This window comes from Vipera ursinii (assembly GCF_947247035.1).
Source record: "Vipera ursinii genome assembly, chromosome: W".
Classification (NCBI taxonomy): domain Eukaryota; kingdom Metazoa; phylum Chordata; class Lepidosauria; order Squamata; family Viperidae; genus Vipera; species Vipera ursinii.
Genome location: NC_139522.1, coordinates 7,909,109 through 7,931,841, shown reverse-complemented (window position 1 = coordinate 7,931,841; position 22,733 = coordinate 7,909,109). Strand labels below are relative to the sequence as shown.

The 22,733-nt window shown below is 39.1% G+C and overlaps 1 protein-coding gene across 1 annotated transcript in view; it reads right to left on the bottom strand.

Moving 5' to 3' along the window:
• LOC310648210 (phosphatidylinositol 5-phosphate 4-kinase type-2 beta-like) overlaps positions 1–22,733 on the bottom strand; it is a gene marked incomplete at its 3' end in the record, with an annotated part of 60,560 nt that overhangs the window by 3,262 nt on the left and 34,565 nt on the right. The window contains exons 2-6 of the mRNA XM_083375959.1: positions 15,672–15,769; positions 12,596–12,692; positions 4,215–4,367; positions 2,110–2,256; positions 596–634 (exon numbers count right to left, since the gene is read on the bottom strand). Of these exons, the coding sequence (XP_083232085.1) occupies positions 596–634; positions 2,110–2,256; positions 4,215–4,367; positions 12,596–12,692; positions 15,672–15,736 (501 nt within the window). The 5' untranslated portion in view covers positions 15,737–15,769. The remainder of the gene's footprint in view (positions 1–595; positions 635–2,109; positions 2,257–4,214; positions 4,368–12,595; positions 12,693–15,671; positions 15,770–22,733) is intronic.

Genomic DNA, 22,733 nt, shown 5'->3' with positions numbered 1-22,733 from the left:
TGCTTTGATACAGCACTTGGGGAACATCCAACTTCTTTTGCAATTACCTTTTGAGGCTTTCCCTCCTTATGGAGGGTGTCAATGATGGTTTTCTGCACAACTGTCAGGTCAGCAGTCTTCCCCATGACTGTGATTCCTACTGAACCAGACTGAGAGACCATTTAAAGGCTCAGGAACCCTTTGCAGGTGTTATGGCTTAATTAGCTGATTAGAGTGGGACACTTTGAGCCTAGAATATTGCACCTTTTCACAATATTCTAATTTTCTGAGATTGTGGATTTGGGGTTTTCATGAGCTGTACGCCATAATCATCACAATTATGACAAATCACGGCTTGAACTATCTTGCTTTGCATGTAATGAGTCTATCTCATATATTAGTTTCCCCTTTTAAGTTGCATTACTGAAATAAATGAACTTTTGCACGATATTCTAATTTTTCGAGTTTCACCTGTAAGTTGCAAGCTTACTGCATCTTCCCAGTTTCTCAACATGCACTTTCATCTGCTTATACACCACAGGACAGTAACATTTTATAGGTTTAGTCAAAAGACCAAGATTTTTATTTTAAAACTTTCTCTAACAGCAGCTTTTACCTTTTCTTTGTTGCTGGCTTCTCTTGCTACTGTTGAACCCTGGAGGGGAAAATAAAGAATAGAAAGTGATTGCCTATTTAAAGCCAAAAGTTTTTTTTTTTACAAAACTGACTACACATTTATAAATTAAGGGCAAAGGCAGTGCAACTTTCTTTGTGCTTATTTCCTCTCCTTTCATTTTCCAAACATTTAAACCACAAAAATGTTGTTTCTGGGAAAATATTACACTCCCCAGAATTGAATACATTAAGTCAGCTTTACTATGTCAGCTTTAGCTTATCCTTCATAGAAAAAGATAATCTATGACCTCTGAGATCCTTTCCAACTCTATGATTCTCTGATTTAGAAATTAAATATCAACGATCAACAGTCAGGAAATGACTCATTCTCACTTTGTTGATGTGATCCTCTCTAATACAGTCTGGACTCTCCATGGCTGAAGGCAGAATTCTTACATAGACAAACCAGCAGGGTTCAAAGAATATGCTAAATGTAATCCAGAATAAAAAAACACAACTGCTATGTATATAACATGCCCAAATAAATGAACATGTTATGGCTTTATGGGATAGCCTGGTTCATACAGCTTTCAAAAACAACACCTGTATTTTCACATCTCAGCGAACCATACACTAATTACCTTAAAACTACCACTGTGTTTGGTCTAGAAAATCAAGTGCACCATCTATGCACTACTGTATGAAATTCCGCAGGAATTTATGCAAAAATATTTCACTTCTGACTGCCAGCTGCTCTTTGCATTACATGCAAACAGAGGTTTGCAAACAGTCATGAGATTCCCCAACACCAAAACAGTCCCAAAAGTTTAGTCTAAAAATTTCTGAGGAAGTCACAGTTATTCAAAACAAAATATTTAATTCTCCCTTCAATGTCTCTTAGCAATCCCAATTTGGGGTGTGTGGGGGGGAATACCAAATTTGGTTTTTATACTAGCAAGTTACAGGTATTAAAGAACACTGTGATACAATTAGTGGACACCACCAGTTCTAATTTCATGCAGCAAATCTGGAAACAATCTTTCTCATTTTAACTCTGTGGTGATAGCTTTCCTCCTCCAGCGTGAAACTCCTACAGAACGCAAAATCAACACCGGGCCTAAACTGTACCCATGCTTTAGAGCAGCCACGGTGTACTGGACTCAACCTTCAGAGAAAACCAACATACTTATAAAAGGAAACTGAACCATATGAATATAGTAAACATTTGAATTACACAGAAATGATAGTACTTTTCAAACACTACCCTACTTTCTTCACAACTCCAAGACTCTAGTGCAAGGCATGTCAAATGCCAGCCCGTGGGCCGGATGCATCTCAACGAAACCGTGCCCTCCCCATTGCCGGCAATGGGGAAAAAGTCGCGATATGTCGCGCGACGTCACTTGATGTCGCGACTTTGACATGCCTGCTCTAGTGTCTGCTTATGATTCTAAACCTACAAGCAAGCACTTTTTGAGGCCAGAATGGGACGTTGGCAAACTTAGAGATTCTCACCTTGAGATCATATTTCCGATGCACTGTCAACCGGTGACTAAATACATTCCTGGTGACTACCATGTAGGTTTCCACACCATCTACAGTAAGCCTGTACATGCCAAGAAACTGGGGTAAAAGAGTATTCCCGTGACATTCCACAATGAACTAAAGGGAATGAGGAAAAGGAGAGAATATACAATCAATCAGTGTCAGTCTAAAAGCTGCCAGCACAGTTTAAATGGAAGGGTGTTTTGGGGGTTGCCATAGAAGGAAACTTTAGAAGGGCATTTGAGATACTTTTTAAAGTATCAACATCTCAAAATAGAACCTGGTATCCTAAATTATTTCTAATAAATGAAACCAAAAGGACAAAAACTTTTTATCTGTAAGGATGGTGAAGAAACATGATATCAGTAAAACAACTGTTTTGCTACAAAGGTTAATCTTAGCAATAAGGAACACAGTCCTGAGCCTCATATTACCAGAATAAAATGTGATTATGACAAGAAAGTAATTATTTTAACCACATTTTCCTAAGCTCAGATCTCTTCAGTTACATTGGAGAGACCGATTTTCTAAAATCAGATGGCCTTATGATTACTAGCTTAAAAGCTTCCATTGTCCAGAATAGACCAATCTCATTCTATTCAACTCAACTACGATCCTGAGACTTGTTCATAAGAAACTATTGGTCTGGAGCTCTTGGATAATGCAACCAGAACCTCCTGAATGGAGAAAATAAATGAAGAATATCCCCATGATGCAAAACAATACATCTGTACTCTTGTGGAGCAAAAGGGCCCGATGGAGCTTTTTCTTTTGAGAGCCCTTTTCACCATTTGGAAAGTTGCTTCTTCATCACAAGATATAAGTAAATCTGGAAACAATCTTTCCCATTTTAACTCTGTGGTGATAGAGTTAAAAGTGAAAAAGAAATTAAGGAAAAATAACTCTGGGCTCAGCTGCATCTGATGTTTTTTCTAAATAAAAATGATGCAGTGTAATTCACAGGTCACACCAACAATAGTTTCATAAACTGGAAGGAAAGCATCTGTCAACCTCCGCCTGAAATCCCCACCAAGAAACACACTGGTGTCAAAGTGTCCGCTAATGTTGTCTTTAATGGGTTGACTGCCACACCAGGGCAAGTATTAATCCACCTGCTCCATCATCTCAGCAGCCCTCAGCTTCCATCAGTCTACTCCTCCTTCCCAGGAGGGCGATGCGACTGTAATTCTGCTTCCATGGCTCTCCACACCTCCTCCCTCCATTTCAGGCTGGTTGAATGCAGTCGCTCCCTCCGTCCATTCCAAGGTCAACTCCTTCCGTTCAACCCGTTCCTTGGGTTGAGTTGCAGGAGGAGGGGTCATGGCATCCCCCATCGCTCCAGCAGGGGTCCCCCCCCCAGCGAAATAGCCGCAGACGGGGTCCTTCCAGCTGATCCCAACTTCCCTGGGGTTCTGCTGGATGATCCCGAACATGATCCAGACATCTTCCCCTGAGTCTTCACCACCCCTCCAATAACTATTGGAGAGGGGCAGGGGCTCAGGACCCCTTTGTACGTTGTTAGTTTAAGAGAGCCAGCTTAGTGTCAACCTCCGCCTGAAATCCCCACCAAGAAACACACCGGAGTCAAAGTGTCCTCTAATGTTATCTTTAATGGGTTGAATCATAGCGGCAAGTTAGAAAGCGAAAGCTGGCTCTAACGAAAAGGTGGGAAGTGGTTAATTAAATGAATCTTTCTCTTCCTCTCTCCTCTGACCGGACAGGTCACAATGTCCAATTGAAACACAACTGTTTGTTGTGAGAAGCATTCTCTGTTCACCAAAACAGACCTTTCACTTCTCTGCTTTCTCATGAAGAAGCCACCTGTGGATTCCACTCTGTTTCTCCATCCCCCCTCCCCGCTCTGTAGGCAAGCTAAAGGCACTTAAAGGCAGCTGGGTTCTAAGCTTGACAGCATCTCTTTTTCAGCCTCTTTTTTCTCTTGCTGGGAGAACAGGAAAATTTCTGTAGAAGTGTCCCCTCAAAATATGAGCATCTATTACAATGACTTACTGTATGTCCACCATGGTATTCTGAAATACTTGGGCTAGTACACTTTCTCCCTACATGTAACTCACCTGGTGATATTTTTTTAGAATGTTATGTATCTCTGCAACATCTTCACTTGACACTGCCTTGATGACAAACCGCCGGTCATAGGAGGTAAGGAAGCGAACTCCACATCGACCATGGCTATCACTGTATACTGGAGCACTCCGTGTCACAGAATTCTATGTGGAAGAACAAAATCCATTCGGAAATTTAGGTACCCCCAATGCATCTTCAAACTAGGCGTGCAATTCAGGTTAATTTTAGTTGAAGCAAGAATGAGAAGTATTTTGCACAGTGTTTCAGAAATAGTTTATGCCAACTGTGTACCACATGAACAACTTTTGTATCAGGTTTTTGTGTACTTTTTAAAATATCTTTGATAAAATTATTAAACTGGTTTTCAAAACTGGACAGTTACAAGGATCACCACCTTTTTGTTTTCCAATGCATAAATGACAGTAATACCCAAGTATATACCAGGATTATCTTCATATTAAAAGATTTCAAAACCAGAATCTTTCCCCCACATAAACATGTTTATCCACATACTAGAAAAGGAAGGTTTGGTAGTCTATGCCAGGACTGAACTCTGTTTTGTCTGGGAAGAAGTAAAATGTGCTTGGTTTAGACATGGACCCAAGTATTCTGAGCACTTATGTTCCAAGACAGGGCACCATGTGGCAGCAGCTAATAGGAAGGTACTGGGAAATGGTGGTGAAGAGACGAGTAGACCAACTGGGTATGCCACACTTGTATAAAACAATTAGACTACCTGTGCCCAATTTGGTCAACTTTTCAGAGATATTTCTGTATCTAAACAGAGAAACAGAATGACCAAGAGTGGACAAAAAAGCAGAGGGAGCAAGAGCTACTTCTGGCTTTCTACCAGCTTCCCCAGAGTTTCCTTGTGGGAATCTGGCAGAGAGCACTGGAAATCCCCTTCCCTTCCCTTCCCATCCCATCCCATCCCATCCCAGCAGGCAGGTAAGTGGCTGCTGCTGGGTGAGGGAGGGAGCAAGGGATTGAGAGACTAGCTGGGAAACTGTCACAGAATGTTGAAAATGAATATCACATGACTGCAGCAGCTGCCAGTAGAACCGAAGCAGACACAACTTCCCCAAATTTCATTCCCTCAGGTGTTATGGGTCCCAGATTTTGGACACATTCTGTAAGTTAGCCCATTTGAGCTACTTTGGTTCAAAACCTTTTACCCTATGATGCACCATTTCACCCAGTTAAAGGTCAGGACTACTAGAATTTTAGTACTATATAGATAACAACTAAGAGGAGGTATAGGAAAGAAAGGTGCTGGGAGGATTGGTGTCAATGCTGCAAACACTGACATGTTTTTGCAATGACAATATAAGAGACAGCCTTTTGTTTAAACTGCTTCACTTTGAATTTTGAAGGGAGGGAATTTTCTAACAACTATTTTGAGAAGATTAGAAAAGCCCACATACAGAATGGGAGGAGAGACCTCATATGTAAAACTAATTGGATAGTGTGATTTATGACATGTAGATAAGGGCGGGAATTGTGTGTGTGTTACATAGGTTTGGGGGGAGGAGATTTCAGATTCTGGCATCCCTCCATGAGTCCTGATGTTTCGTTTCATTACAAAGACTTTAAGATAAATAATATGCCTGCAACTTGTTTGAATTGTCTCATTAATCGGAACCATGACATTGAACGTCCCCAAATTTCATTCACTCAGGTGTTATGGGTCCTGGATTTTGGACACATTCTGAGCTACTTTGGTTCAAAACCTTTTACCCTCTGATGCACCATTTCACCCAGTTAAAGGTCAGAACTATTAGAATTTTAGTACTATATAGATAACAACTAAGAGGAGGTATAGGAAAGAAAGGTGCTGGGAGGATTGGTGGGTACGTTAGCATACAGACAATGTGGAGAAGAAGAGCAAAGAGGGGTGAGGCTCCTGGCCTCTCTCTACTCACACTGCAGGGCAGAGTTTGTTTTGGTTGAAACCCGAAACAAGATGTTTCCAGATTTCAGTTTGGTTGAACTGAACCCCACTCAAAATGGTTCTGCTAAATCTCTGAGCCACAATGTTTGCTCTGTGCATAGAACAAAACACATTCTTTACATACAGTCATGTGAAAAAGTACACCCTCTTTGAGTTCTATGACTTTACGTACTGTAGTAAAAATCATTTGGTCCTTAGCACTTCTTAAAAGTAGGTAAATACAGCCTCAGATGAACAATAACAATTACACCAAGTCATCATTTATTTTACAAAAAGAAAGCCAAAATGGAGAAGCCATGTGTGAAAAACTAAGTACACCTTATGATTCAATAGATTGTAGAACCACCTTTAGAAGCAATAACTTGAAGTAACCATTTTCTGTATAATTTTATCAGTCTCTCACATTGTTGTGGAGGAATTTCCACCCACTTTTCTTTAAAATATTGCTTTAGTTCATTGAGGTTAGTGGGCATTTGTTTATGCACAGCTCTCTTGAGGTCCCGCCACGGCATTTCAATCAGGTTGAAGTCTGGACTTTGATCGGGCCATTGCAACACCTTGATTCTTTTCTTTTTCAGCCATTGTGTTGTAGATTTGCTGGTGTGCTTGGGATCATTGTCCTGTTGCATGACCTAATGTCACCCAAGCTTTAGCTGCTGGACAGATGGCCTCACATTTGACTGTAGAATACTTTAGTATATAGAGGAGTTCATGGTAGACTCAATGACTGCAAGGTGCCTGGGCCCTGTGCCTGCAAAACAAGCCCAAATCATCGCCCCTCCACCACGCTTGATGGTTGGTATGAGATGTTTGTGCTGATATGCTGTGTTTGGTTTTTACCAAACACGACACTGTGCATTAGGGCCAAACATCTCCACTTTGGTCTTGTCTGTCCAAAGGACAGTGCTGCAGAAATCTTGTGATTTGTTCAGATGCAACTTTGTAAACCAAAGCCATGCTGTCATGTTCTTTTTAGAGATAAGAGGCTTTCTCCTGGCTACCTTTCCAAACAAAACATACTTGTTCAGTCTTTTTCTAATTGCACTGTCATGAACTTCAACATTTAACGTGCTGAGACCTGTAAAGTCTGAGATGCAATTCTTGGATTTTTTGTAATTTCTCTGAGCATTGCACGGTCTGACCTTGTGACGTCCACTCCTGGGAAGATTGGCAACTGTCTTCAATGTTTTCCACTTGTGAATAATCCTCCTCACTGTAGAATGATGGACTTTGAAGTCTTTAGAAATGGCCTTATAACCCTTCCCAGATTGATGGGCAGCAACAATTGCTTCTCTAAGATCATTGCTGATGCCTCTACCCTTTAGCATTGTGATAACACACACCTCAATGCTGGAGACCAACAAACTCCTAAAACTTCAACTTTTATAGAGGTAGTCACACTTGCTGATGATCAATTGATCAAGGGCACTTGATTAGCAACACCTGGCTGATACTTAGCCTCTTCATACCTATGGAAGCAGTAAGGGTATACTTAGTTTTTCATACATGGCTTCTCCATTTTGGCTTTCTAATGTATTTTGTAAAATAAATGATGACATATGCCATGTGTTGTTCTTCATCTGAGGTAGTATTTACCTACTTTTAAGAACTGCTAAGGACCAGATGATTTTTATTATGTCCTGATACATAAAACCATAGAACTCAAAGAGGATGTAATTTATTTTTCACAAGGGCAATTCGGAAATAAACCTCCATTTGGTTATCAATGACAAACACTCGCAGATACAGAACTTTTATTATACACATTAGAAAACTACAACATTACATTACTTTTTGACATAATTGCCATTCAAATTAAGGCACTTGTCATAACGTCTTACAAGGTTTGAAATTCCTTAGTAATAGTCACTTGGCGCCAAATTTTGGCTATGGGGAGGGGGGGTGATCAAAAACATCCCAACAAAACTGCTTCAAAAGTTCTTGGGTGCGACCAGCAGTGTGCGGGCATGCATTATCATGAACCAACACCACACAGGGAGACAGCATGCACCGACGCTTGTTATGGATGGCTCGTCTGAGTTTTCATAACGTTTCAAGTAGACTTCTGAACTGAAATCTGGGAAGGGTTATAAGGCCATTTCTAAAGACTTTAAAGTCCATCATTCTACAGTGAGGAGGATTATTCACAAGTGGAAAACATTGAAGACAGTTGCCAATCTTCCCAGGAGTGGACGTCACAAGGTCAGACCGTGCAATGCTCCATGAACTTCACTAGCATTACTACTTTGGCATCTTCACATTTGACGGGATTTTATTTTTTATATAATATTTTATTGGTTTTCCAATTTTACATTTAAGTATTTGAAATGCAATGTGGTGGTGTGGTTAAACAATTCAATAGCATAAACTTTAGTACCGATCTCAGGTTACATCATCAACTATTTCTTCTCTTTTTCCCTTAATCAAGCTAGTACATTTCTGATTAAATCAACTCAATAAAAAATCATTGTTACATTTATCAATACACTTTTAACTTATACAGGTGAAACTCGAAAAATTAGAATATCGTGCAAAAGTTCATTTATTTCAGTAATGCAACTTAAAAGGGGAAACTAATATATGAGATAGACTCATTACATGCAAAGCAAGATAATTCAAGCCATGATTTGTCATAATTGTGATGATTATGGCGTACAGCTCATGAAAACCCCAAATCCACAATCTCAGAAAATTAGAATATTACATGCAATCAATAAAACAAGGAGTGCACATAGAACAATATCGGACCTCTGAAAAGTATAAGCATGCATATGTACTCAGTACTTGGTTTGGGCCCCTTTTGCAGCAATTACTGCCTCAATGCGGCATGGCATGGAAGCCAGCAGCCTGTGGCACTGCTGAGGTGTTATGGAAGACCAGGATGCTTCAATAGCAGCCTTCAGCTCTTCTGCATTGTTCGGTCTCATGTCTCTCATCTTTCTCTTGGCAATGCCCCATAGATTCTCTATGGGGTTCAGGTCAGGCGAATTTGCTGGCCAATCAAGCACAGTAATTCCACGGTCATTGAACCAGGTTTTGGTGCTTTTGGCAGTGTGGGCAGGTGCCAAGTCCTGCTGGAAAATGAAGTCAGCATCCCCATAAAGCTCATCTGCGGAAGGAAGCATGAAGTGCTCCAAAATCTCCTGGTAGATGGCTGCGTTGACCCTGGACTTAATGAAGCACAGTGGACCAACACCAGCAGATGACATGGCTCCCTAAATCAACACAGACTGTGGAAACTTCACACTGGACTTCAAGCATCTTGCACTGTGTGCCTCTCCATTCTTCCTCCAGACTCTGGGTCCTTGGTTTCCAAATGAAATGCAAAAGTTGCTCTCATCAGAAAAGAGGACTTTGGACCACTGAGCTTTGATACAGCACTTTGGGAACATCCAACTTCTTTTGCAATTACCTTTTGAGGCTTTCCCTCCTTATGGAGGGTGTCAATGATGGTTTTCTGCACAACTGTCAGGTCAGCAGTCTTCCCCATGACTGTGATTCCTACTGAACCAGACTGAGAGACCATTTAAAGGCTCAGGAACCTTTTGCAGGTGTTATGGCTTAATTAGCTGATTAGAGTGGGACACTTTGAGCCTAGAATATTGCACCTTTTCACAATATTCTAATTTTCTGAGATTGTGGATTTGGGGTTTTCATGAGCTGTACGCCATAATCATCACAATTATGACAAATCACGGCTTGAACTATCTTGGTTTGCATGTAATGAGTCTATCTCATATATTAGTTTCCCCTTTTAAGTTGCATTACTGAAATAAATGAACTTTTGCACGATATTCTATTTTTTCAAGTTTCACCTGTACATATTTTAATTAATCTGGGTATAACAATCCATGCCCTGTTATTAATTTTACTTAATTTTTAAATTCTCTCCAATATTCCAATCAACCTTTAAAATCCATACTTTTCAAGCTCTAGGTAACCAAGGTTTCCCTTATCTCACTTCATAAGAAACTATAATATCCAAAATACACATTTTACCTGTTTAAATGTAATCTTATTCTATTTCCTAAAGTTTTTCTATTTCCCACCATACTAAATTTTCTAGTTAATAATAAAATATCCCCTTTTAGTAGATCATAGCCATTATACATATTGCCTGGAATAATCAATAAGTCAAACATATTCCTGATAGTTAATTTTTATTTCCCTTTCAATCCTTATTTTTCAATATTATACAAATCAGAGCCTTATTTTCCACTAATTTCCAACTATTTTAAATCTAATAACCCAGATTCCCCTTATCTCAGCCTCTCCTTTTAACCCTCTAATTGACAAGGTAAAGTCCCCTCTAATAAATCAAATCCCCAATCTTCAATCTTATTCTAGCTTTCTTCCTTTGCCAATTAGCCTTCGATATCAACGCTTTTAGATCATCAAGTGGGTCTCCCTCCATTTTCATGTGTAGTATTTGTATCAGTGGAGACCAATTGATTGCCAGTTTTCTGGGAGGACTGGCCAGTTTATATTCATTAGATTGTCCTGCAATTCTAGTCCCCCATATTTGCTCTGGTATATTTGCCTTTAGTTCACTTTGTTTTTCTTCTTTCTGAAGTTTCTTCTGGATTGTATAGAGAGTCTTTTCCATTTTCAATATTGTCCCTTCCCTGTCTGGATTGCCCATCATCTGTACTTGTTGATCAATTGAGTCTTCTATCTTAATATTTGGCTGTTCCATTTCATCTGCTATTGTTGATTCTTTAGGTGTAATCAGGATTTGGCTTTGTGTATCTGAGCTGTCATCTTGGTCTTTTATTTTGGGCCTCATTTTGTCGCAAGCTGCAAGGATGGTTTCATGTATTGCTTTTAGCGTGGCTAGAGGTTTTTTCTGGTCCTCGTCCATCTTTTTCACGTATTTATAAACCATCTGTCTAGTAGAAGTTATTTGTTAAACAGATATCAGTAAGGGTTTACATTCACCATTTAGATATGCCAGTTTCACTGTCCAGCTGTTTTTGCCAAGGTCAACACAGTCTTATCTAGGTCTGGGCTGTAAGCCAAGTCTCTTTTTATAAAATGGCAAATAACAAATTGTCATACCAAGTTCCACCACAAGATGTCACTGATACCATTTGAAATTTTTTAAGTTCCAAATTCTTCTAGATTCTGTCCCAGTTTTATTTCTTTACAGGTAATAACAAAATCTTCCAGTAAGAATAAGACACTGTAGGGTCCCCAGGTTTCAAAGGCATGTAAGTCCAATTCAATTAAAATTATTCTTTTAGATGCTTAGTTCCCCTGGGTAGTCAGACGCCGCTGTTCTTGGAGTGTGGGACGAGAATTCCCTTCCCTCTGTCCTCACAGGGTGTTAATACTTCAAGGATCTTTTACAGGAAAGTACTTAGGGTGTAGAGAAGATAAAATCTCACCCGGCTTCTTCCGCGTTGCTTTCAGTGTGCTTGATAGTAGATTTGACTTCGGTCGTCAGCGGCTGAGTGATGGGCCATATTGCTATGGCCGGTCTTTTTTCCCGTTGGTCTGAAGAGCTGCCCCGGATCAAATGGAAGAGCTGCTGCCCTTCCGCAATCAGCAGGGGTCCTCTCCTTGCTGGTCGCCCTCCAACTCTTTCCAGGGTCCCCCAGCAGGATAAAACCGGACAATGGAGACACTTGCCCCACACGTCCAACGCCGCGATGGCAAACCAGAAGTCGGTCCATTTGGTGGGATTTTCTATGGCACTACTTCTAGTGTGGTGTTGGTTCATATAAAGCTTGCCCACACACCGCTAGACACACCCAAGAACTTTTGAAGCAGTTCCATTGGGATGTTTTTGATCACCCCCACTATAGGCCAGATTTGGCACCGAGCAACTACTACTAAGGAATTTCAAACCTTGTAAGATGTTATGACAAGTGCCTCAATTTGAATGGTGATTATGTCAAAAAGTAATGTAATGTTGTAGTTTTCTAATGTGTATAATAAAAGTTGTATCTGCGAGTATGTCATTGATAACCAAACAGAGGTTTATTTCCGAATTGCCCTCGTACATATAATCTTTATTATAGATTTGTGCTGTTTCCCTCTTCTTTTATATTTCTCCCCCACATCTTTGTATCTTTCTTTACTCATACACTCATTTTTATCATCCCTTCCCCAAACCTACCTTTTTTTTCCTATCACAACCTGAAGAACATTACTTCCCATCTTTTCAGCCTAGTACATTTCAAATAATTGCTGTGAGGAGAAAGCATGTATACAATCTTGAGCTCTTTGGAGGAAAATATAAATGCAATCAATACAATAAATACGGTAATTCAACTTGTCTCTTTGATACCTGTTCTTCATACTGGTCCCATTCTTGCACAAAGTCAATTCCCAATTCCCACAAAGCCAGAAATACTTTTTGTCGTATCTCAATTATTTTGACATATCTCAATGAAAAGCTGTCAGCTTGTTCCCTACCTGATAGTCTTGATCATCAATCCCAAACCTTTCCCGGAGATTTCGGAATACCAGTGGACAGTAGTCCTTAAATTTGAAGTGGCTTGGGAGGTTCTCTCTGAAAGCAACCACAAAAAATTGGTGTTTCCGTGTAAACGTGTATTTTAAATATACATACTAGATTGAGAATACATCTCAACATGGTACATACTGTAGTTCAACATTTTTTGTACACATTTTTTTTTGTATCTAACTTATGTGACAATGAATTCAGACTTCCCTAGCACAATGTTCTCCCAGATACACTGCAAGTCTGGTCATGTTGTCTGGGAATTTTGGAACTGTAATGCCAACATATCAGTTCAAAGACATTTGATGAAAACCAGGTTGGGTGTGTGGGTATTTACTATCTAATCAAAAAATTGGGATTGATTGCTGAGTATTTACCCTATAATGAAGTTATATTTATTAATGCTGCTGAACACTACTAAAATGTTAGCAGTACAGGCAGAGTAAAAAGAAAGGCAAAATGATGTATCTTCTACTTTGGGAAAAACTAATTAGGTTCAATTGTAGCAAATGACTTGGTTAATAGCATTTGGTTAGTAGAATTTTTGTCCTCATATACCAACTGAAAAAGTTGGGGAGAAAAAAAAACAAAGCAAACTTTGTAGGCAAGGAGTCTAATTTATAAGTGAACATACAGTAGAAGCAATCATTCAATGTTGGTTTCACATTATAACAGCTGCAGAAATAAAGGACTTGGTTCACTCCATGGGAAGACGTTGTAAGGCCGTAATTCATGCTAAAGGTTACCCAACTAAGTATTAACTGACATGGTGATAATTTTTGTATGTCTCATTTTTTTCTATGGTGATAATTTTTCTTTATCTTGTTTTTTCTATGTGTTTCACTATTCTTCTTTATAACTGCTATTCTAATAGTAAATCCTTCATAAACGTTATTGCATTACATTCTTGATTATCTTTCCATTGATATATAATTTTATGGTACTACTCCAAAAAGAAGTGGTGTTATTAGCCATCAAACCTCAAATGTTCACTTCTCCCAAAAGGATTCCACAATTTTGGCCACTACTGTAGGACTGACCCACCCACTCCAAGTTCCATGGGATCTTATTGGTTTGTTCCCAAGTAGTCTGGGAAGATTCTTGTATTATAGGTAGAATACAATAAAGTATTCAGTATGTCTACATACAGGTGAAACTCAAAAAATTAGAATATCGTGCAAAAGTTCATTTATTTCAGTAATGCAACTTAAAAGGGGAAACTAATATATGAGATAGACTCATTACATGCAAAGCAAAATAGTTCAAGCCGTGATTTGTCATAATTGTGATGATTATGGTGTACAGCTCATGAAAACCCCAAATCCACAATCTCAGTAAATTAGAATATTGTGAAAAGGTGCAATATTCTAGGCTCAAAGTGTCCCACTCTAATCAGCTAATTAAGCCATAACACCTGCAAAGGGTTCCTGAGCCTTTAAATGGTCTCTCAGTCTGGTTCACTAGGAATCACAATCATGGGGAAGACTGCTGACCTGACAGTTGTGCAGAAAACCATCACTGACACCCTCCATAAGGAGGGAAAGCCTCAAAAGGTAATTGCAAAAGCAGTTGGATATTCCCCAAGTGCTGTATCAAAGCACATTAATAGAACGTTATGTGGAAAGGAAAAGTGTGGGAAAAAAGGTGCACAAGCAGCAGGGATGACCACAGCCTGGAGAGGATTGTGAGGAAAAGGCCATTCAAAAGTGTTGGGGACTTTCACAAGGAGTGGACTGAGGCTGGAGTCAGTGCATCAAGAGCCACCACACACAGACGGATCCTGGACATGGGCTTCAAATGTCGTATTCCTCTTGTCAAGCCACTCCTGAACAATAAACAAGGTCAGAAGCGTCTTACCTGGGCTAAAGAAAAACAGACCTGGTCTGTTGCTCAGTGGTCCAAAGTCCTCTTTTCTGATGAGCGCAACTTTTGCATCTCATTTGGAAACCAAGGACCCAGAGTCTGGAGGAAGAATGGAGAGGCACACACTGCAAGATGCTGGAAGTCCAGTGTGAAGTTTCCACACTCTGTGATGATTTGGGGAGCCATGTCATCTCCTGGTGTTGGTCCACTATGCTTCATTAAGTCCAGGGTCAACGCAGCCGTCTACCATGCTTCCTTCCACAGACGAGCTTTATTTTTTTCATTTTCCAGCAGGATTTGGCACCTGCCCACACTGCCAAAAGCACCAAAACCTGGTTCAATGACCGTGGGATTACTGTGCTTGATTGGCCAGCAAACTTGCCTATCCTGAACCCCATAGAGAATCTATGGGGCATTGCCAAGAGAAAGATGAGAGACATGAGACCGAACAATGCAGAAGAGCTGAAGGCCGCTATTGAAGCATCCTGGTCTTCCATAACACCTCAGCAGTGCCACAGGCTGATAGCTTCCATGCCACGCTGCATTGAGGCAGTAATCATCACAATTATGACAAATCACGGCTTGAACTATCTTGCTTTGCATGTAATGAGCCTATCTCATATATTAGTTTCGCCTTTTAAGTTGCATTACTGAAATAAATGAACGTTTGCACAATATTCTAATTTTTCGAGTTTCACCTGTACACCAAAATGCCCAGAAAGATGCATCTGAAACAAAACTGACGCCTTTCTCTCACTGTAAAGCATTGTAACCCTATTACTTCTTTGATTTCTACTGTACTGTATCTAACCAAGCACACAGAATGGTATTTCTCCTAGAGATCTAAAGAACAGGGAGGGATACTGTATATGGAAAAAGATATTCCTTAAATATGCTGGCGCATCAAAATACAATGATACATGTATGAGCAGTCAACACATTTGTTACAGAAAGGATGTTATCCCCTATGGCCTGGTTTTATCGGAAAATGAACTGCAGCTCCCAATCATATCAATACATGGCTGGACATAGAGCACATTCACACACATGGATAGTGCTGGCTTCAAGATACTCTTTTATAATACTTGTTTTTATCTTGTGCCACAGTTTTCTGCAAAATTATGGTTCATGTCATTACATATTCATTATATGTTTATTACTCACTTATTAAAAAGGTGATTGTCCACTTTAATCTTGCTGTAGGCTTTAAAGTCATCTGGCATTAACATAACAGGGACAGGTACATTACTCAACTCATTAATCTGCAAAAGAAACACAACATCTAAACAGAAAGTGAGGGAAAAGAGAAAGCAAATCACCTGCACTGCTGGTATGTACAGTCATAGAGCCATGATACTCCACTAACCTGTACTGGCAGTTTCAGGATTAAATGTATAACCTGAAGTTTCAGTCAAGAAAGCACAGTTATGTTCTACAAAGGGGTGATAGTTTATTCTGTATTTGTTGAGAGAAGGAAATCATAGGGATCTGAGTGCTCTAGGCTATATCATCCACTAAAAGACCTCCAAGGTCCCTTCCAATTTTGTTATTGTTATTTATCTGGGTAGTTGTCTCCAGGCAATGAGTCTGTATAATTCATATACTGTAACAATGTAATGCTTCTCTTTTTCTTTCTCAATTATTAGACAGATAATTATGTACATCTATATAAATAATTTCAGGCCTGTCCTAATCACTCACACTTTTAGTTAATCATCTGACTGCATTTTAATACAACTATATTTTTGAAAGTGTGGTCTTTTCTTATTTTTAAAAGAAAATGTTCTTATTTTTGTTAGTCTGTATGTAACAAAACATTTTATATGGTCTCAGAAATTCTCTGAGGACTAATAATATTTACAAAATGCAACTCTTGACAAAAGGCTTGCTGTGAGAAAAACAGTTATTGTTGCTTTTTAGAATCTCATACATATTGCTATATCTTTCAAATTTTAGATTCTGGGGTTGGGGGAAGGAAACACATTTTTCTGGATTAAAAATGAAAGGATGCTTCATACTGTGTTCCCCTGAAAATAAGACCTATCCTGAAAATAAACCCTAGCTTGATCTTTACATGTGTGCCTAATATAAGCCCTACCCCCAAAATAAGCCCTAGTTAAGACCCCATCCACTCCATCCCACCGTCTGTTTTACAAGGTGGGGCTAAGCACAAAAATCAAGCTAGGGCAGGGGGGTGGAGCTGCCCCACGCGCCCCACACCTGCTCAGGGCTCCTGCAGCCAGGGCTCCTGCAGCCAGGCCTCCCATGCCCTGACAACTGCCTTGCCTCGCAGCGGAAGCACCAGCAACAGCAGCCCTGTCCAGTGGGAGCCTGCATGGCCGCTGGCCCACTTCTTCTGTTTGATGGAAACTGCTCGTGGCAGGATGCCATGTGGCATGTTGCGCTGGTGCCGTTGCATGTGTGAGTGGTGGCACTGGCACAGCACAGCAGGACACATGCTGTCCTGCTGCAAGTGGTGGCACTGGCTCCACATACCACTTGGCATCCTGCTGCAAGCGGCCGCAGAAGTTAGGCAGCGGCGTGACAGGTGTCAGGGTGTGGGAGGCCTGGGTGCAGTGGTCCTGAAATAAGCGGGTAAGACATCCCCCGAAAATAAGACCTAGTGCCTCTTTTGGAGGCAAAATACATACATATATATATATATAAGACCAGGTCTTATTTTTGGGGAAACACGGTAGCATAGAAACTAAGTGCAAAACATATCAAAACTTTCCAACTTTAACTACAGAGTATACAATGCCATTGGGTGCTTCAACATGTGGATAATGCTATATTAAGTTGTCATTTATAGTGACCTGCCATGTATAGAGCAGAAGCAGCAATTTATTTCACTTTATACTCTGTTCCCACCCACACACTTCTTCAGTTCTACTCACTATGGGGTCCCCAAGAAAAAGTCTAAAGGAAAGCAGCCCTCAACAGGAAAAGATTGGCATTCCTGTTCTAATATATTACACAGAACTGTCCATTCTAAAACTTCATCTACTTCAGAGTTCAGCAGTGTGACCAATTTTTAAATTATTCATTGGAGCTTCTTCTTTGGATAATCCAGAGAAATCTGTGCTTAACTAATTTTAACATAACTGCTGAAAATATAAAGAAAAAAATTGCAATAGTTTCTAATATTTTGTTTCTGAAGTTATTAGATCTGCAAAGCACAACCGAGCCTGAGTATTTTCTTCTTAACTTCATGTGCTATCATGTACATTTGTGTCAATAAGCACTTTTTCACTGGTCACTTTCCATACAGAAGAGACCAGGATGTTATGAGCTCCTGTCTACTTTCCTTTGTGACCAGAGGCAAGCTCGCCTGACCAATAACCAGCCAAAACACAGTGAAGGCCTTTTGTTTAGTTTATTGCAATAAGCAGGGAGAAAAGCTATCGAAGCTTGGTTTGTGGGCATACAAAGAATGCTTTGTAATGAACAATGTAAGTTTTGTAGACAAAAGAATTATTCTTTATTGAAATAGGGAATTGTGGGTTACCCCAAAATTAAGCTTTTTCCTATATACTATAGGCCACTCTAGAATATCCTATTGCAATTAGATAAAATTTAAAAACAGGATATTGATATGTATTACTGAAAATATATTTTAAGTTTTGTTGATTGACTAGGTTACAACTAGAAATGTACTAACTTGCCTATTTTGACTATGTAATAACTAAGGGAAGTAGAGAGGGCATCTCTGTTGATGTAACCTGAACTATTTACAACTGGTTATTTCTTATTTTAACTACCCAACCACCATATTGTTTCACAAATACCTGTATATGTAAATATTAAAAAATCAATAAAACTTGTCTAAAAAAAAAGCTTGGTTCTCTCCAAAGTTCCAACCCAAAATATTCCCTTCTTTATACAACCCTGTCCCAACCGCCACATCCCTCGTTCCCCAGCTCCTACATATTTCCTGCTACAAACTAAATCATACATAACATGTACACTAAAATTAGGAGATAATTTCTAAAATTAGGAGATAATTTATGCAAGGTGTGTCAAATAATATCAGTTAATTACACATGCTCAGTTGTCTGTTTTGAATTCTGGCCCCCTTTTGTTTATGACTTCTTAGAAAAATAGGTTCTTTTCTGTTTTTCAGTTTAATCTTCCCTGGCTAGCCATTTCCTCTTGCAACGGTTTTTACAGCTTGTGTTCTTCCTTTCCCAATTCTACAGACCCAGATAATATTTGCCTACATGTTTATCTTTCATGCTCCCTTTACGCTACCCTTTCCTGGTTCCCATCCATTGTAGTTTCTTTGGCAGGCTTGATTCTCCACTCAGTAAGTTTCCACTGCAGCAAATTCAATTTTAAATTTTTCTTTCAATATTAAATTTTGAAGACCTTTCCTTTACTTCTATCAAGCAGGATTGGTGAGAGAGTTCCAGAGACAGGACAGTTTGGTCTAGTGGTTAAGGTGCTAATGTAGGAACCAGGAGACCATGAATTCTAGTTCCACCTTAGGCATAAAACCCAGCTGGGTGACTTCAGGCCAGTTCCTCTCTCTCTCAGCTCAACCCACCTCAGAGGGTGGTGGTTGTAGGGAAAATAGGAGGAGGAAGGAGTATTAGGTATGTTCACCACCTTGAGTTACTTATAAAGTAATACAGATGGGATAAAACTCACATAAATAACGCAACAGGCCTGCTAGTTAAGCCTTACCACTCTGGGATAGTGATTGCTTCCTCCATTAAAATACAGGGTTTGTAAACTTGTGATAAGACAAGGAAATCAGGGTCAGAGACATGCATCTATTCTTCAGAGTTCTCAGGACAGTATTAGTCTAATTTGATAAAGGGCATTCAGTATAAACCAGGTTTTTTCTCAACCTTGGCCACTTTAAGGCTTTAACTCCCAGAATCCCCCAGCCACTGATACTTTCAAATGGACTCAGGGGGACTCTGGAAAACCAAGACTTTTGCATGGCAGAGAGCTGAAAATTCTCAAAAATAATCTCCCAAACAAAAAATGAGCAGCAAAGTGATAAACCTGAGCAGGATTCCAGGAACTTGTAAGTTCCCCTGTTCCTGCTTTATCAAAGAAGGGAAATGATTGAGCCCTTTCCGTTTTGTCAGCATTACAGGTGCTGAGACAAACACAGCTGCTTCTGTTTGTGCCTGCTTTTAAGTGTTCCTCAGAATCCAATCTGGCACATTTTTTTTCCAAGTAAAATGCACCTAGGTGCTCCAAAAATGAAACAGGATCGTAGGAAGAGCTCAAAATAGAGGAGGGAAGTCAACCAAAGGCCCAACATGGTTTGGGGCCAGGCTATTTGAAAGACAGCTGCCTGTTACATCCACCCAGCCCACCAGAATGGGAAGTATCTTGTGGGTCCCATCGTTTAGGGTTGTATATATGGTGGGACAATGAATGGAACATCTTTTTCCCCAAGGTATTACTTGGGGAAAATGGAGAAACCTACAAGACTAATTTGGAGTTTATATATATATATATATATATATATATATATATATATATATATATATATATATATATATATATATATATATATATATATATATATATATATATATATATAGTTGCAAGAAAAAGTATGTGAACCCTTTGGGATTACGTGGAGTTTTGCATGAATTGGCCATAAAATGCACTCTAAACGTCATGTAAGTCACAACAATAGAAAAACACAGTCTGCTTAAAATAATACCACACAAACATTAGCTGTTGTCATGTTTTAATTGAACATAAGATGGAAACATTCACAGTGCAGGGTGGAAAAAGTATGTGAACCTTTGGACTTAATAACTGGTTGACCCTCCTTTGGCAGCAATAACCTCAACCAAACGTTTCCTGTAGTTGCACATCAGACCTGCACAACGATCTGGAGTAATTTTGGACCACTCCTCTTTTTTTTATTGAAAAGTTTTACAATACATTTTTAAATACAAAAAAAACCCTCCTCCCCCTCCCCTCTCCCCAACCCCCCCGTACCCTCCCCTCCCCCCTCCCCGACTTCCCAGAGCTGAATACAGGGTATAATAATACAAACAAGCATAATCTAAAATATGCTAACAACAATAATAAAACATTAAATTCTATCACACTTTAACTCTCCATAGTCAAAATATTAATAAAATAACTACTAACTAATTATTCGTCATAAAAATCCGCTACTTATTCAAATGCTAAATGATACTTTTTAGTCCCATATTTATTCTGAATATATTCAATCCATCTTCTCCATTCCACAATGTATCTCTGTTGCGATTGATCTTTCAAATATGCTGAAATCTTTGCCATTTCCGCCAAGTTAGAAACTTTCAAAGTCCATTCTTCTATAGTCGGCAGTTCTTCCTTCTTCCAATATTGTGCTACTAAAAGTCTCGCTGCCGTAATTAAATTCAACATCAACTTTGTATCTATAACAGTAGTATATGTAATAATACCCAATAAAAACAATTGCGGAGAAAAGTTTATCCTTTTCTTAAATATCTTTTGCATATTCCACCAAATTTTAATCCAAAAAGCTTTAACCTTTTTACAAGTCCACCATATATGAAAATACATTGCATTCTCACAGCCACACCTCCAACATTTGGGCTGGCAGTTCGGATACATACTTGCTAATTTTTTAGGGTCTAAATGCCACCTATAAAACATTTTAGAAAAATTTTCTCTTAAATTTTGGGCCTGTGTAAATTTTACATTTCTAACCCAAATCTTTTCCCAAGTGTCCATTGTTATAACTTCTTGAAAATTCTGGGTCCACTTTATCATACAATCTTTAACAAGTTCCATTTCTGAATCAATTTCTATCAATGCATTATATATCCTTTTTATATGTGCTTGACCTTGATCTCTAATTTGTTTTACCAAATTTTCATCAATCATCGAGAAACCAACTTTCTGGTCCTCTTTCCATCTTGCCTGTAATTGCCCATACTGGAACCAAGTTTGTACAATCTTTTCTTCTTTTAAGATATTATATGGCTTTAATTGCCATACATTCCTTTCTAAACTTAAGATTTCCTTATATGTAGTCTCATCATGTTTAAATCCCACATTTATATTTTCTATTGCATGTTTAGGTATTGCCCAAATTGGAATCTTATAATTTAACTTATGTCTATACTTTTTCCAAACTCGCAACAGAGCATACCTTAAAATATGTATCTTAAACACATTATCCACCTTCTTATCATAAAATAAATATGCATGCCAACCAAATAACAAATCATGACCCTCAAGATTTAATAATCTCTCTTGTGTTAAATTAAACCAGTCACTTATCGATGACAAAGCAGCAGCCTCATAATATAATTTAAAATTAGGCATTTTAAGACCACCTCTTTCACGCGTATCTTGCATTATCTTAAATTTAACTCGTGGCTTTTTCCCTGCCCAAACAAATTTATTAATTCCTTTTTGCCATTCCTCCAAATTTAAATCCTTTTTAAGTATAGGAATCATTTGAAATAAGAATAAAAATTTTGGCAAAACATTCATTTTCACTGCTGCAATTCTTCCCAATAAAGATAATTGTAATTTTTTTCAACTATCTACAGGTGAAACTCGAAAAATTAGAATATCGTGCAAAAGTTCATTTATTTCAGTAATGCAACTTAAAAGGGGAAACTAATATATGAGATAGACTCATTACATGCAAAGCAAGATAGTTCAAGCCGTGATTTGTCATAATTGTTATGATTATGGCGTACAGCTCATGAAAACCCCAAATCCTCAATCTCAGAAAATTAGAATATTGTGAAAAGGTGCAATATTCTAGGCTCAAAGTGTCCCACTCTAATCAGCTAATTAAGCCATAACACCTGCAAAGGGTTCCTGAGCCTTTAAATGGTCTCTCAGTCTGGTTCAGTAGGAATCACAATCATGGGGAAGACTGCTGACCTGACAGTTGTGCAGAAAACCATCACTGACACCCTCCATAAGGAGGGAAAGCCTCAAAAGGTAATTGCAAAAGAAGTTGGATGTTCCCAAAGTGCTGTATCAAAGCACATTAATAGAAAGTTATGTGGAAGGGAAAAGTGTGGAAGAAAAAGGTGCAAAAGCAGCAGGGATGACCGCAGCCTGGAGAGGATTGTCAGGAAAAGGTCATTCAGAAGTGTTGGGGACTTTCACAAGGAGTGGACTGAGGCTGGAGTCAGTGCATCAAGAGCCACCACACACAGACGGATCCTGGACATGGGCTTCAAATGTCGTATTCCTCTTGTCAAGTCGCTCCTG